This window comes from Dromiciops gliroides, chromosome 1 (assembly GCF_019393635.1).
Source record: "Dromiciops gliroides isolate mDroGli1 chromosome 1, mDroGli1.pri, whole genome shotgun sequence".
Classification (NCBI taxonomy): Eukaryota; Metazoa; Chordata; class Mammalia; order Microbiotheria; family Microbiotheriidae; genus Dromiciops; species Dromiciops gliroides.
In genome coordinates this window covers 471,357,491-471,374,382 of record NC_057861.1, presented here as the reverse complement: position 1 = coordinate 471,374,382, position 16,892 = coordinate 471,357,491, and the positions used below count along the sequence as shown (strand labels likewise).

At 35.1% G+C, this 16,892-nt stretch overlaps 1 protein-coding gene across 1 annotated transcript in view; it reads left to right on the top strand.

Annotated features, from left to right (window-relative positions):
- Positions 1-16,892, top strand: part of MAN2A1 (mannosidase alpha class 2A member 1) — a 205,799-nt gene that overhangs the window by 92,300 nt on the left and 96,607 nt on the right. Inside the window, exons 8-10 of the mRNA XM_044003273.1 lie at positions 5,251-5,428; positions 8,957-9,159; positions 15,790-15,972. Of these exons, the coding sequence (XP_043859208.1) occupies positions 5,251-5,428; positions 8,957-9,159; positions 15,790-15,972 (564 nt within the window). The remainder of the gene's footprint in view (positions 1-5,250; positions 5,429-8,956; positions 9,160-15,789; positions 15,973-16,892) is intronic.

Genomic DNA, 16,892 nt, shown 5'->3' with positions numbered 1-16,892 from the left:
GGGGTTAGGTGACTTGCCCAGGGTCACACAGCTAGTAAGTGTTAAGTGTCTGAGGCTGGATTTGAACTCAGCTACTCCTGACTCCAGGGCCAGTGCTCTATCCACTGCGCCCCCTAGCTGCCCCTCTTCCTCAACTTTTGCCCTCATTATGGGGGACTTTAACATACATATTCACTCCTTCAAATAACCTAATGATTCAGTTCCTCAAAATACTCACTTCGCATGAGCTATTCTTCCACCCCACCCCAGCCACACATAAAGGTGGGTCATACCCTTAATCTTGCCATCACCTACAAATAAACCATTTGAAGAGTCCTGAAATGGCCTTATTCAACCGTAATCTATTGATGTTTCACTTCTCCCTCTGTCTTCTCTTACAGAATCCTCTTCTTTGTCTGCTCCATGCTCTCCAATCCCTTGCTCCCTCAACTCCCTTCCAGCCATCTCTCCTCTCCACTCTCTCCTGTTTTCCCTATCTTGAACACTTTGTGAACCAGTTAAACAGCACTATCCCATTATCATATCGTTGATTTTGTCTGGATAATGAAGTAGCGACTGATCAGGTAGTGGACTTCACAATTTCGGTATCAAAAACAACAAATTTTCATGGGAGGAATAATACAGTGGGAAATGCCAATGTTGTGGCAGAGGGGGATAAATGAAATGGAAGAAATGTTCTTAGGATGGAGGGACTGGAAGCTTAGTCACACTCAAGAAAGAGAAGATATGGGGCAGCTAGGTGGCACAGTGGGTGGAGCACTGGCCCTGGATTCAGGAGGACCTGAGTTCAAATGCGGCCTCAGACACTTAATACTTACTAGCTATGTGACCCTGGACAAGTCACTTAACCCCAATTGCCAAACAAAACCAAAACAAAACAAAAATGAAAGAAAGAGAAAATATAGAGTATCGTTAAACATTTCTTTAGGGGAGCAGGGAAGATATAGAGATATCATAATGAGCTTCAACTGGGAGTAATGGTACAATTGGAGACTCCCTTCACAGAAACTCTGGGAAAGGGAAGGTGTTATGGGAGAAGGGGAGAGAGAAACATATATCTATATGTCTGTATTTCTATATATGATGTGGAACATAGGTATCTGGAGCTATGATTATCTATTTGTAGAATCAGTGAGATTGTTTTAAGGACAGGAAATAGAACTAGGCCCTGTAGACCACTATATAGCATAGCTCCCACCACATGAAAGTGATTAAAGTTTATATATTAAGGGATTACTATGTATTATAAAGCACTGTGCCAAATGGACATACAAATAGAAAAGTAAAACTTCTCAAGAAGCTCACAATCTAATGGGGGAGCACACATATGAAAGTTTTCAGCTACAAGTCACGTGACATGACTTAATAAATTAATATTTCTAAGTATGAGGCCCAGGCAAGAATAAAAGGTCTTAGGAGCAGCTAGGTGGCTGCTCAGTGGATAAAGCACCAGCTCTGGATTCAGGAGGACCAGAGTTCAAATCCAGCCTCAGATACTTGACACTTACTAGCTGTGTGTCCCTGGGCAAGTCACTTAACCCTCATTGCCTTCTCCCTCCCTCCTCCCCCCCCCCCAAAAAAAAATAAAAGTTCTTGTTAAAAAATATTTAAATACACTCAAGTGGAAGGATTAGGTAAGATCTAGAAAAGGAGTAATCTAGAAATAGGATAGAGGAGGGCACTCAGATTTGGTATACATGAAAGAATGTTTAGGCCACAAGTGGAAAAACAGAAATCAGAATATCAGAATCAAAGTAAATAGGAAAAGAAGCAGAACAAATTAAGTGATTTTTTTTTAAAGAGTATCAAACCATAATGTTAAAATGATTAGAGGGAAGAATCACAGAAAGGGACAGTTTTGAATCATATACTCCTCCAGATGGGCCACGGAAAGGGTCAGAAGTGTGTAGGGATAGATGACATGTATAAAATTAGTAACCATTTAAGTAAATTAATAGTATTTTAAATAGGACAGGTAAATGTAACTAGACTGAGAGGAAGAAGAGTCAATGGAGAAAGGCTAACATTAAAGTACTGGAAGCAAAGTTATTTGCAGGGACAGAGTGCTCACTTACAGGAATAAAATTTGATACCAGAGTCACAGATGTAGAAAAACAGAAGCCTAAGAATCATAACCTTAAGCATGAGTAGATTAAACATCTGAATAAAATGTAATTCAGTGGCAGAATGAATCAGAAAAAATTGTCTTATATAAGACATCGGGAGACAGAGACCCATAAAAATGGAAATAAAAGTCTGAAAAAAAATTACTATATATTAGGTGTTTCCAGAAAGTAAAAGTTACCATGCCATTAGACAAGCAAAAATCAATATTTACAATATATAACTAGTGAAATTACATTATACTTAAAGGTACCACAGGTGAAACAATTACTAACTAGGCATTTATACTAAGTGGTGTAGCATCTAATTTAATAATGTAAAAATTAACTGAATAGCAAAAAGATATAATTTACTCAGTATTTTTGATAGTTGGCATCTTAGCAATAATTTAACAGGAGAAAGGAAAGCAATTGAAGAAAATTATGGAGAGCTTAGATAGCTAAAGCATATGACATCTACTTGAATGTAATAACAGTGAGATGGTGCCATGGATAGAGTGATAGGCCTGGAGTCAGGAAGCCCCATCTTCCTGAGTTCAAATCTGGCCTCAGAAACTGGGCAAGTCACTTAACCCTGTTTTCCTCAGTTTTCTTATCTGTAAAATGGGCTAGAGAAGGAAGTAACAAATCACTCCAGTATCTTTACCCAAAAAACCTCAAATGGGTTCAAAAAGAGTCAGACATGACTGAAATGACTGAACAGTGCAACAAAATGTATTTCTCTGCCTCATGTAGACCTTAATGTTGGATGTGAAGAACTTAATAAACTTTGAAAAGCTAAAATTTGAACCTTATCTTTTGTAATCCATAAGTTAATAAAAATTGTAATATAAGAAACCCAAGGAAAAGACAGATTTAATGGAGATTATTGCTATTTTGAATAATGAGTGGAAGTGAGAAGGGAGTCAATCCAAGAAGGGAATATAAAGCTATAGAGACTGGAGATAGAGGCAGGGGGGAGAAGTGTATGGAACAGTAAGTTCAGTTTGGCTTCATTTGTGTGTGTGTGTGTGTGTGTGTGTGTGTGTGTGTGTGTGTGTGTGTGTGAGAGAGAGAGAGAGAGAGAGAGGAGTAATATAAAGTAAGGTTAGAGTTAAAGTTTGAAAGACCCTAAATGCCAGGCAGCAGAATTTTTATTTGATCTTGACACTAATTTCGCCACTGTAGCTGCTTGAGAAGGGTAGAGAAAGGTGGGCAAACCTGTGTTTAAGGAACATCAGATTCATTTGCGATGGAAAAAAAAGGAATAGAATCTTAAGAGAAAAAAGCAGGAATGAAAGGTGAATAGTAGTTCTAAATCTCAAATTATATTATAAACCAATAATTATGTAAACTATTTGGTACTATTTTTTAAAAAATAGAAAAGTAGGTCGGTGAAACAATCTATATAAAGAAACGGAAACATTCTAAACTCTATAATCTGGTATTCATTAAAACCTAGAATATTATGTACTTTGGAGGGATTTACCTGTTTGATAAGTATTGCTTAGAAAACTGGAAGGCAAACTAGAAAAAAAAAATTAGTTTTAAAACAGCCGCTTAGTCCTTGTGCCAAAATGGATTCTTAATTTAAATATAAAAGTCACAATATTATAAAAGCAAAACAAAACAGGAGATATCTTTTTAAAATGTAGATATGGAATGAGCATAAGAAATTGAAAAGCTTATGCCTAAACAAAATCAATGTAGACTGGATAAGAAGAGAAGCTTTCAACTGGGGGGAAAAATCTTTGCATCTCACATCTTTGACAAGGGCATTATATCCAATATGAATAAGGAATTATGACATATTTAAGACAGAGATCTATTCAGGATATGTGTAAACAGTTCTCAAAAAAAAAAGTGCAAGCTATTATAGCTATTATTTAAAATCACTAATAAGGAGAAAAAGGCTAGTTAAAAACAATATGCTGGTGTTACCTTATTCACAGAAAATTGGTACCTATGACAAAAAATGTTAATAGTTTACATTAAAGGTGTTTTGAAAGACAAGCACATTAATACATTTTTGGTGGAGCTGCAAGTTGATCATCTATTATAGAAAGCAACTTGGAATTATATTTTAAAAAGGACTAATTCCCATACCTAGGAATCCCACTACTAAGTGTATAAAGCCCTAAAGAGGAGGAAGACAGAAACTAAAGTCTAATTCACAGAAAACAGTCCATTCCAGAACTTTTTCTGCTGACAAAAAAAATGGAAACAAAATAGATGTCCATAGTTTGGCCACTGAATAAACAAAGTGTGGTTCACAAAATGTAATGGAATACTACTGTACCATGAGACACAAAAACTGAGAAATTCAGAGAAACATGAGTAAACTTAACTAGGAACAGATTCAGAATGAAGTAAGAACCAAAAAAGCAATATACACAATATCTAAAACATTGTTTTTATGACTGTATTTTACTCTGGAGTAAAGCAGAGAAAAATTTAACTACCACCTTTCTTGGAAACACAGTGGTCATTTATTAGTATGTTTGAAATTATTGATGAATAGGATGGTTTTGCTGGACTGTTTTTTCTTTTAAAATCCCCCCCCCCCAAGAGCTAGAGAGTTTAGAGATTTAGAGAGGAAAGATATATTTGGAAATGAATGTGAAATATATCCAGAAAAAAGAACTGGATTCTGAATGCAGATTGAACCATACTGTTTTTACTTTTTGGTTGTTGTTCTTTTCTTTTTTGAGGTTTTCCCCTTATGTTATGATTCTTCTTTCACAACATGACTAATGTTTAATGTGATTGTACGTATATAACCTATATCAGATTGCTTTCTGCCTTGGGAAGGGGGGATGGAAGGGAGGGAAGGAGAAAAATTTGGAACTGAAAAATCTTATGAAAACAAATGTTGAAAACTATCTTTACTTGTAACTGGAAAATGATAAAAATAATTTTATGGTAAAAAAAGAAATGAATATGAAATAAAAGTTCATTAGTTGATAAAGTTAAAATATATTGCTTATAGCAAATTTATATTGGCATTTAATCTTTCATTTATTACCATTTTGGTTTCATATACACGAATAGCAAGTAGCATTTTTCAGTATTAATAACTTTTTTCCCTTTTTATCATGTGACTTTATTCCCTATTCTAAATTTTATTAAATTGATTTTGTTTTTAAAGGGCATGGATGTTGTTAGACCAGTACAGAAAGAAGTCAAAACTTTTCCGTACTAAAGTGCTGTTGGCTCCTCTTGGAGATGATTTCCGTTATAGTGAAAGCTCAGAATGGGATCAGCAGTACCAGAATTATCAGAGAATTTTTGATTATTTGAATTCTCAGCCTGAATTACATGTCAAGGTAATTTAAAAATATTTAGACCTAAATGATATAGTTTAAGTTGGGGTTTCTTAATAATACTGTTCTAGTTTCTTTGCATTGCATTTTTCTTTTAAAATTTTAGTAGATTTTATATAAAACTGTATTTTACTGAGATGTCAATCATCACCTGTTACCTCCAGAATCAAAATATAAAGTCCTTTGGCATTTAAAATTCTTAATGTCCTGGTCCCTTCCTACTTTTTTCAACCTTCTTAAACCTCACCCTACTTCATACCCTCTATGATCCAATTACACCAGTGTTGTCAAATGCAAATAGAAAAGGATCTCTCTGGGCTGCATTTTGATTTAAAAAACAAATTAACATTATCTGTGTTATATTATGTTAAACATTTCCCAGTTACATTTCAATCTGGTTATGTAATGTTAAGAGGTCAACACCCCTGAACTATATAAACTTGCAGTTCCTCCAGCACAACTTTGCATCTCCTGTCTCCATGGTCTCATGTTTGAAACGTTCTGCCTACCTCTGCACCTCTCTGCCCCTTAGTTGTCTTTGGCTTCCTTCAAGACTAGACTTAAAAAACTGGTTATCTTCTCCAGGAGGTCTATGCCTTCTTTCAGATTCCCTTCATCTACTTTGTATCTCTCATATTGCCTAGTTCTTCACATGTCTCTCCCAGGACACTCCTTTAGGGTAAGGCCTTTTTTTGTGGGGGGGGTGGAGGGGGGGTAGGGGGGGGTATTTCTAGTGTTTAGCACAGTGCCTGGCACATAGTACTTAATCATGCCTCTTGGCCAGCTCACCTTATTTTACAATATTTTGGGTTTGATTTTTGTTAAAAGAATAGAGACTTTACGTCTTATTTGATTGAAAATATTAGTAGATAATGATTCTAATGGTATCATTTTCTCTTGACAGTTTTTTTTCATGTGATTGAGTCCTTTGTCATAGGTAGATGAACTTAACATGCATATGACACAGAAATGACCTGTGAAATCCATTAGTGTTGCTCCTGGGTGATTGGAAATGTTCATATTAGCACATCTTAATGAGAGGAGTGGGGAAAAGCTTTTCACTTTAATACTATATTTAGGAAAGTTGCCATTGGCATGAATATGTGTTTAACATAAATTCATGCAGAGTTGTAAGTACTGAGAACTTACATATAGCATTTCCTTTTTTTACCCAGAGAACCAAAATAAATTAATTTAAAACTATACACATCTCATTTAAGAAATCAATTCATTGAGGGCAGCTAGGTGGCGTTCTGGATAAAGCACTGGCTGTGGATTTAGGAGGACCTGAGTTCAAATCCGGCCTCAGACACTTGGCACTAGCTGTGTGACCCTGGGCAAGTCACTTAACCCCCATTGCCCCTGGGAGGGGGATTAAAAAAAAAAAGGTTATGTATATTTGGGCAGCTAGGTGGCATAGTAGATAGTGTATCGGCCCTGGATTCAGGAAGACCTGAGTTCAAATCTGGTCTCAGACACTTAACACTTACTAGCTATGTGACCCTGGGCAAGTCACTTAACCCCAATTGCCTCAACAACAACAACAAAATCAATTCATCAAGTGTCTTAGATATTTACTTAAAATCCCAATGCACTAAGCATTAATTGAAAAGTCCATTTTGTCTGTTTTCATTTTTAATCTATTATAATACTAATACATGTTTTTTTTTCTTTAAAATTTAAATTGCTTTAGCATTTATTAAGTGCCTGCTGTTGCCAGACACCGTTAAGCACTGGGGATATTTAAAAAATTAAAAAAAAAAAAGATTCTGTGTTCCCAGAGATCATTTAAATTAATTTAAATTTGTTGCTCAAATTCTGATTTATTGCCTAAATCACCGTTCTTGTAATCTGACAAAGAGCGACCTTTAATCAAAGCATTTGGAAGATGTTCATTCCATTGTAGCCATTAATTATTTGTAGTATATCTATACAATGTTCGAGCTGAAAGAGACTTGATAATCTCTTAGTCTAATACTTTCATTTTATAGATGAAGGAACTGGGGTCTACAGAGGGAAAATGACTTTATATTTGCTAGTATCATTTCATATACAAATAGTAACTATGTTCACACATTCTGTCTATTTTAATGATTCCTATTGAGCCTTACTATTGACTTCACTTCAGGCTCAGTATTTATTAAGCTCAGCACCTTTCTGATTTTGTCTTGTGCTCCTTGCTAAAATTTTGTTACTCAGAGGTGGTATTTGCTTTGTCAAACCAATACTGAATGAATAGATAGAGTTTCATTCTCAAAGCACTCTTGATTTGCTTGCATTTGTATGGCTAAGGTATTCCTCTAGGTTTCCAGTGAAAGTTCTGACTTTCAAAGATGTTGCTTTCTTATTGGAATTTAATCTTTGCTTTGGAGAAAATTAATAAAGAAATGGTCCTTTAATTTTGCTTTCTGGGGTGTTGTGGATCAAGCTGTTAACATGCCCAGGTATAGAAAAAGAGTCCAAGAAAAATGTGACATATGATTTTTGTGTCTATACCTATTCACATGCATTATATGCAAAAATTATGAGATCAGGGAATGGGTAACTTATAGGTATTTGTTTAGAGCTGAGATGCTTAATCTTGTGTCCATCAATTTAATTGTTTATTTTTATTTGTTTTTTTGAAAAAATATTTTGATAACTTGTACAATTGCTTTCTCTTATAATCCTATGTATTTTCTTTTATGAATTTAAAACTATTATGGGAATGGGTCTCTGACACCAGGAAGGTTAGGAAGACCTCATTTACAGAATGCCCACAGAAATATTATTTATATTGCATACTTTTAATATATTTATTAAAGACTATCTGGGGAAAGCCTATATTTTTCCCCTCTTAAATATTAGAAGTTATGTGTAACCTGCAAATGCTTTTCAAAAATTTAAACAGTTTTAATAATTAGGCAAGAAAACTTGATTTAATTATACTATTTCAAATGGATAACCAGGTCAGATTTTTTCATTGTTTATATTTTGTACCCATGCTGTTCTTATGGATAGATAGTAGAGTTTCTAAACAATTTCTTTTTATGACTTGTTGCCCTAGTAAAATATTCCTTTCCATTAAACCATAATTTCTCACTTTATTGAAGCCTGTTAATCTAAATTGTTTCTTAAACTTGTGGAATATTTTGCTTTCTATTTCAAATATTACTTGTTTTCTATTATCTTCTTTCTCTCTTGATTTACAGAATCCTGAGTTTTGGGTTTCCCACTTGTCACTTTCAGAGAGGGTTTAAGAACTTAACAGAAATTAAGTGGTTTTCACATTAGTGTCTGAATTTTTCTTTTCACAACAGTTTGTACATGTGTTTAAGCTAGATGCATATGAGATCTGCTTTGGTTAATTTGAGATTTGTTATAAATAAGAACAATCATTAATTAGTATTTACCAAATTTTATTGAAATGCTAACGATTATCCAAAGTATGTGTTGAAGCAATATTGTCTATACTAACACTTTTCATTAAAATTTTCATTCCAACTATTAGTTGAAGAGAATAATTATTAACATTACTTTTTTTAAAAACAGATTCAATTTGGGACTTTATCCGATTATTTTGATGCCTTGCATAAAGTAGATATACAGCACCAAAAAAGTAGTAAGTCGTCATTTCCCATTCTGAGTGGAGATTTCTTCACATATGCTGACAGAGATGATCATTATTGGAGTGGATATTTTACCTCAAGACCCTTCTATAAACGAATGGATAGAATAATGGAGTCGTACTTAAGGTAAGTACAATTTCAAATCACATGTCTTATAGAGCAATAATATTATTCTAATTCAGTAGTGAAGGAGCTAATTGGAGATCCTAAGGAGTATTCTTGTATCCTCTTCCTGCTTCATTGCCTCCACATCATACTAATTGTGAATTAGCCAAAATAATATTTATTAATCCTTCATTTATCTGAAAGTTACCTATCCAGCAACCACAGCTTTTCAGAATATGAAGAAGAACTCAGAAATAAGCAATCACATTGATGCATAAAAAGCCTATATATTGAAGAGATAACGCTTTTACTCTTAGGAGAGCCCCTCAGATTCCTTTAAAATCCTAATAGCTTTTTTTTTTTTTTTGTGAGGCAGTTGGGGTTAAGTGACTTGCCCAGGGTCACACAGCTAGTAAGTTTTAAGTGTCTGAGGTCGGATTTGAACTCAGGTACTCCTGAATCCAGGGCCGGTGCTCTATCCACTGCGCCACCTAGCTGCCCCAAAATCCTAATAGCTTTAAATTGAGAAAGACTATTAAAAAAATTTGGTTGAATGGTTTCGTAATCAGAATTTGAGTTGTCTGGGACCTCAGAAAACATGTAGTTCAATCCAAACAACTTATCCTTGTTTCTTAACTTACAGAACAAGCAACATCTTAAAGGGGATAGGGTGACAGATATGGATAAGATGAAGAAAATTCTTTTTTTTGTTTGTCTTTTGGTGAGGCATTTGGGGTTAAGTGACTTGCCCAGGCTTACACAGCTAGTAAGTGTCAAATGTCTGAAGCCAAATTTCAACTCGGTTCTCCTGAATCCAGGGCCAGTGCTCTATCCACTGTACCACCTAGCTGCCCCTAAGATGAAGAAATTTCAGCTGATAGCCTGACTTTAAATGAGGACCCTGAAAAAAATTACAAAAAATAAATACAATAACAGCTGAAAAAATGTGGTACCATTTTTAGCAAGGTTTTGGCTTTATAAGGATTTATGATCATCATTATAAATATTTATAATCAAGGAAAAATTAAATATGTTATTATATCCTTTTTAATAATAATTGAATTTGTTTTATCAAGATTTCCATCCAAAACAATGAAAATTAAAGTTTTTATAGAGTATAAAATTCAGTTACTTGTGGACAGTCCTATTCTTTGACAGTGCTGGAATTGTTAGTATTATTGGTTTATCATAAAACTTTATATATTTTTACAAATTATGATCTTAGTGTTATATTTTTAATACCATTGTAAATTTTCATGTGTTATTAAAGCATAGAGAATATTTCTTTGGCATGTTGGTTTAAATTAAAAAAGCCACAGATGTTACACATTTAAGATGAAGATATTTTTGTTACCACCATTTTCTGGATGAAAAATACTTTCAGAAAAATTTTAAAATCATTATGAATTTCTAGATATGTTTTTCTGACCTATGATTTTATAAGTTTTGAGAGTACCTGACAGGATAATTCCCTCTGCCAGTTCAGATCCTCAGTTTATCTGTAATTAATTAAAAGCAGTCTCTTCTAACCCCCTTACTTTACATCTAACCCAGCCCCCTTACTTTACATATGAAGAGGAGATAGGCCTACAGAGGACAAGTGACTTTGCTAAGGTCAGAAATAGGAATGTTTGGAAGAGATAACCCTTCTGCTTTATATGCATTGAGTTTGAGATCTTTATGGCTTATCTTGTTTTAAATGTCCAGGTGCTAGTTAGTGATACAGGACTTGAGCTCAGGAGAGAGGTTAGGATGACATATATCTGGGAGTTATCTGAAGAGATGATAATTAAATCTATGGATGCTAATATGTTGGGAGAGGGAGAGGGAGAGGGAGAGAGAGGGGGGAGGGGGGAAGGAAGAGGGAGAGAATAGCTCCCCAAAAGAGAGCATATAGAGCATATATGCCTACTGGTAGGTGACATGATATAAATGATACTCCATGTTTCTGTTGGTTTCAAATCTGATGCAATGGGTCTATGAGTACTTGAGTGTTCAAATAATTAATACACTTAAATAAAAATATATTCAAATACCTCCAGATAGAGCCTTTTTTTCAGTGTGGCTAAAAAGCAATTAAATAAGATAAAAGCTGATAAAAACTGCTGGCAAGGAAGTTACAAGCAACTGGTAAGGTAGTTTCCTGGATTCTCAGGACCTTCTGCCAAAGTTCGAAAAAACACTTTAATATTTTTCTTGTCCAAAAGGCCCATAGCTGGGTCCCGGTTCAGTCTACTTTAAAACATAGTTAATCTGGGGGGCAGCTAGGTGGTGCAGTGGATAAAGCACTGGCCTTGGATTCAGGAGTACCCGAATTCGAATCCAGCCTCAGACACTTGACACTTAACTAGCTGTGTAACCCTGGGCAAGTCACTTAACCCTCATTGCCCTGCAAAAATGTAAAAAAACAAAAACAAAAACATAGTTAATCTGTACTGCTTCAGGTCTGCACCACGGTTTTCTTGCTCACAACAGTCCCGGTTGCTATTGTGGAAGTATGAAGGATTAATTCACTCTTTTCCTGTTTCTCTGGTATCCTGGCACAAAACAAGCCAGCAAATAAAACTAAAAGGGAACATTAAGACAAAATAAGAGAAAAGGCAATATCCAGGAGAAAAGGATGGTCACCAGTGTCAAATGCAATAGAAAATTGAGATTGATAAATACTGAGGAAAGATAATAATATTTGGCATTTAAAAAGGGATGGTAATTCTGGGGAAAGTATTTTTATTGGAGTGATGAAGTCAGAAGCCAGATTGCAAAGAGGTTGGAGTGTATTGCAGCGTGTGACAAAGAAGTGGGGGGCGAGTATAAACAATTTTTTAGGACCTTAGGTGAAAAGGGGAGCACATGTTTGCAACACCCAACCACATACACATGCCCTGAGACGATGGTATACCCTAGAGAGATTTCTTAAGAATTGGAAGACTGAAAATAACAACTGGATAGGAAGCTTTGGAAGGTTAGAGGGAGGTGATTGAAGGGAGAATCTGCTGAAGAAGATGGGAGGGGATGAGGACCACATGGTGTGGTTAGCCATGGCAAGAAGCACTACTACATCAGAGACTTTAATAAAAAGGAGACAGTGGGAGGTGGTTTTTATTTTTTTGGGGGGGGGGTTTGTTTGTTTTGATATGAAGAGTTGAGAGGGGGAGTGCAAGGCAAATAGGCTCAATTTTCTCAGTAAGAGGTGAGCACTTCAGCTGAGATTGTAGAAGGTTGTGAGGAGAGTACAGCAGGTTTGGAGCAGCCCCTTTTGGGAGTGAGATAGGGAACCAATCACTTAGGAGTGAAAGGAGTACCTTATTGCAAAATTTTAGGGGATCCATGATGCCAGTTAAATTCAACAATATGAGAAAGGAGTTGAAGGTGGGGTGAATGGTGGGAATAACGTAGGGTTCTTATTCAGCAAGGACAAGGAGACATTTTTGATCATGAGTCCTTTGGAATTGTCTTGGATCATTGTATTGATCAGAGTAGCTATGTTTTTCACAGTTTATCATGGTTATAATATTGCTCTGACTTTGTACAATGATCTCTTGGTTCTGCTCACTTCACTTTGTATCACTTCATCTAAGTCTTCCCTGTCATCATAGTAGGTTGGGTTTTTTTGTTTTTGTTGTTTTTCCATTTTTCCAACCTATTTCATGATTTTGATCTTTATACTAAGGTTAAGTTGTGCTTACCTGGGTGATGGTGAAAGTGGGATTCCCAAGTTAGAGGTTTTTTCATACAGCTGTCTTTATAGCTAGTTCTGAGTATCTTTGAATTTTCAGTGATTCCAAGGTGGTGTGAACTGGGGAGAGTTGTGTTCACTGCTCTCCTGCTCTGTGCTCTGGTCTTTACCCAGGAAAAGCCTTATTGCTTTACAAGTGCTAAGCATTAATCTTTCTTAAACCAGGGCCCCTCCTGCCTTGTGACCATAAGGTCTATTTTCTTTTTTGGAACCATGACTTGGAACTGGGTATAGGCAGTGGAATTGAAGAATAACTCCCACTTTGTCCAGTGCTAGCACCTGTAATGTCTTTCTGACCTGTTTTTCCATCTCCTTACCATCTCTGGGCTTAGAGTTCCTGACATTGCTGTTGCTATTGCAGCTGCCTTCAAGGTGAACAGCTGGTGTTTCTGATGCTTGCACACCAGACCAGCCCCCATCCCAATGTCAGAGAGCTCTCCTTCTGGCCTCCTAAATTGTCTTGGGCTTGGAAAAATTTCTCACTCATATCTTTTTTTTTTTTTGGCTCTGCCACTCCAGCATTCTTTTTAAGGTTTTTTGGAAGAGATGTTGGGAGAGCTTGGCTCCTTTTACTCCACTATTTTTGCTCTATGTCACCTTAATGTCTTTTAAACAGTTAAAAAGTTAAAAAAAAAAAAAGCAGCTGAGTTGCTGAGTTCCTGAGGGTGGATCAGTTATGTTCTGAGAGTTTGAATAGGTAAAAGAGAAGAGTGAGGAAAATAAAAACACTCATGTAGAAAGAAGAACTGAAACTTAGAAGAGTAAACAAACCCTGGGGAAGCAGAAATGGCATAAAGTGATTCTTACTGTTTTCTAAAATAAACTGAAGGGGATTAAAAGCACACAGAGACAAACTGTAGAAATAATCTCAACTTCAACAGAGAAATAAGTGGGGAAGGGAAGGGAGATTAAGAGGGAAGATAATACCAGGGAGGAAATTGTTGTATAGTAAAAGAAAATTCCTTATCTTGAAGCTGAGATTGAAAAGAAAAAAGAAAGGCCAATTAATTGGAAAATGACTCCAAATTTAATGGTATATGAATGCAATAAAATATTGCTTCATATTATTTCTTAAGATTCCACAGACAGTTTCATAGGAAATCACCAAGCCCTTTTTGAATTTACATAGTGAAATAAGCAGAACCAGGTGAAAAAATGTATGGTAGGACAGCAACATTTTGAAGAAAATAAACTTTGAAAGATTTTAAAAGTCTGGGCAGGGCCATATTTCTGTAGGACTTCTGATGAAGCATGTTACCCATCTCCTCACACAGAGGTGATTACCACTAGGTACAGAAAAAAACATACATGTTTGGACGGGGTGTGGCTTTATTTTGTTTGACCATTCTTGTTACAAAAGTCATTTTTTTGGTTTGTTTTATTTTTCTTCCCCCTCCCCTCTTGGTTTTTAATGGGAAGTAAGCATAAGGGAACATAGAGGAATTATCAATAGTGGGTTTTTTAGGCCATCGAAGGTTTGTTCATTTTTTTAAATGCATAAAAGAGAATAGTTGAACTTCAGAAAGAACCTTAGACCAGAATATTTTTGAAAGTAACGTAGAATTTATAACAGTTTTAAAAAAAAGAATGTTGCTCACAAAAACAAATCCCAAAATATGAAATAGTTTTAGAAAGAAATTTATAAGGTCATTAGTAGAGAGAACTGGAAATAAGTGTTTGATTACATTATATAGAGTTCAGATAAGGGCGTAAGGATATTTGCCTGATTTGCCTCATGTAGACAATAGGTAGCCTCCAAGAGAAAAAGGCAGCTTGGAATGTATATAACCAGGTAAATCAGTTTAATTTGGGGAACCCAAGACAAGCTTTGGGGGGGAACCCAAAACAAGACTTGAGGTGCCCCACAACAAATACTGGGTGGAATCTAAGCATTCCTTTACAACCTCCTGGCTTAGTCTATCCTCTAATGCAAGCTTTTTTTTTTTCCTAGCCACATAAGGCCAAGTTCAGACAATATTAATAAATTATAAAAATAATCTACAACCGTATGACATGGAGTTTCACAATTTCATACACAGTCCTCTTGTTCTGTGTATTTGGAAATGTTTATTTTTTTATGTTAGGAATTTAAAAAATTTTTTTAAAAGGAAGAATGAATTTTAGATAAAAGGGGCACCACTAATGTCAAATTTTGAGAAAAGTCAATACAGAGTGTTAATTATGAAGTAATGTGAAATAAGAATAAAAAAGTAAATGAAAGCTAGATGGTAAATGGCTCAAAAACTATGATATGGAGAATTCTGAGCAAGGGAATGAAATGATGTAGCCTCTTTCTTAAGAAGAGTTATATTTATTCATTCATTCATTCATTCATTCACTCATTCACCCCTACCTCCAACCCCTTTCCTCTCCCTTGCCCTCTGTTTTGTAACTGGTGAGTTTTGAATGAAGACTTCCTAATAAAAATTTGCAGCAACCAGATGGCAAATCAAGGGGTAGAGCCCAAGAGAGAAATTTTATGTGGATATATAGATTTGAGTGTCATCTGCATAGAGATGAAAATTAAATCCATTGTAGTGGATGAGATCACCAGGGGAGAAAAATATATATAGAAAAGACATAAATCAGCAGGAATCCCATGTGTCATCAAATTATTATATTGAAGAATTAATTTGCTAGCATTGATTCTTTTTTTCTAATGAAGTCATAGAATTTAGAGCTGAAGGGAACTTGTAGAGTTTAGTTTAACCTCTTCATTTACATTGGTAGGGAAATTATAGTCTAAAGAGATAAAATGATATGCTAAAGGAACTACAAATCACTAATACCCAAACTCCCTAATTCTAAATCCAATGCTTTCCACTGTACGTCAGTGCTTTATCTTAACAGATTTTTGTAAAATACAACTATTGTCTAACATAATATGCTTTGTGTTGATATTTTTGTACTATTAGGGCTGCTGAGATTCTTTATTCTTTTGCACGAATACAAGCTCAGAAACATAAGACAAGTTTGTTCCCTTCATCATCATATTATCAGTTACTGACAGAAGCCAGAAGGAATCTTGGACTTTTTCAACATCATGATGCCATTACAGGAACTGCTAAAGATTGGGTGGTTGTGGATTATGGCACTAGGTAATGTATTTTTAAAGGTTATTTTTTTCTTTTTTATATAGATTTTAAGCCTAATTTTACTTGTTTTATTTCTGTTTTAATATAGTTTTCTATATATTAAATTGCATTGATAATATTGTCCCCCAATTTTTTTTATTTCTTATCTTTTGCAAAACCGCACTTGGCCAGAAACTGTTATAAAAACAGGTCATATATAGGAATGGTGTTATTGCAGGGGAGGGGAAAGTGGAGTTTCTGACTGAGGATTTATCATTAAATAAATTATCTGTAAATAATGTACGATAAAAGCAAATACTGGGGCAAGTGCCTATCTTGGTCAGCTTATGTCTCTTGGAATTGTTTTGTTCTTGAAGCCATATTTTGAAAGACATCTTTACAAAATAAAGTATATGCAGAAGAAGGTGATCAGGATGGTGAAAGATATATATCAAATAAAGAATGATCAGAGCAATTAGGAATTCTTAGCCTTGAGCAAAGACATTTTAGTCTGAGAATGAAGATATAATAGTTTTCTTCAATTATTTCTTAGTATCACATATTTAGAGTTAGAAAGATGAGGCCTTGAGCAGTGAAGGGACTTGTCTAAGGTCATAAAGCAATGAGTTACAGAAACAAGACTTTACCCTCGCTATTTCTAAATTGAGTGCTCTTTCTATTATACTACACTACCTCTCTTTCACAGGCTATAACATTGAAGAAGTTGTAGACTTTTTTCCTAAATAACTTTAAAAAATGAAATTAGGACCAGTGGGTGTAAATTATAAGGGAAAAGACCACAGCTGTGAATATGTGATAAACTTTTCAAAGGGCTTAATAAAAAAGTTGAGTGCTCAGCTGCAAGAGGTACTGAGCTTTCCATCTCATTTGAGGTTTACAAATATGCAGAATAAACAGTTGTTAGGCATTGGGAGGAAATTTGA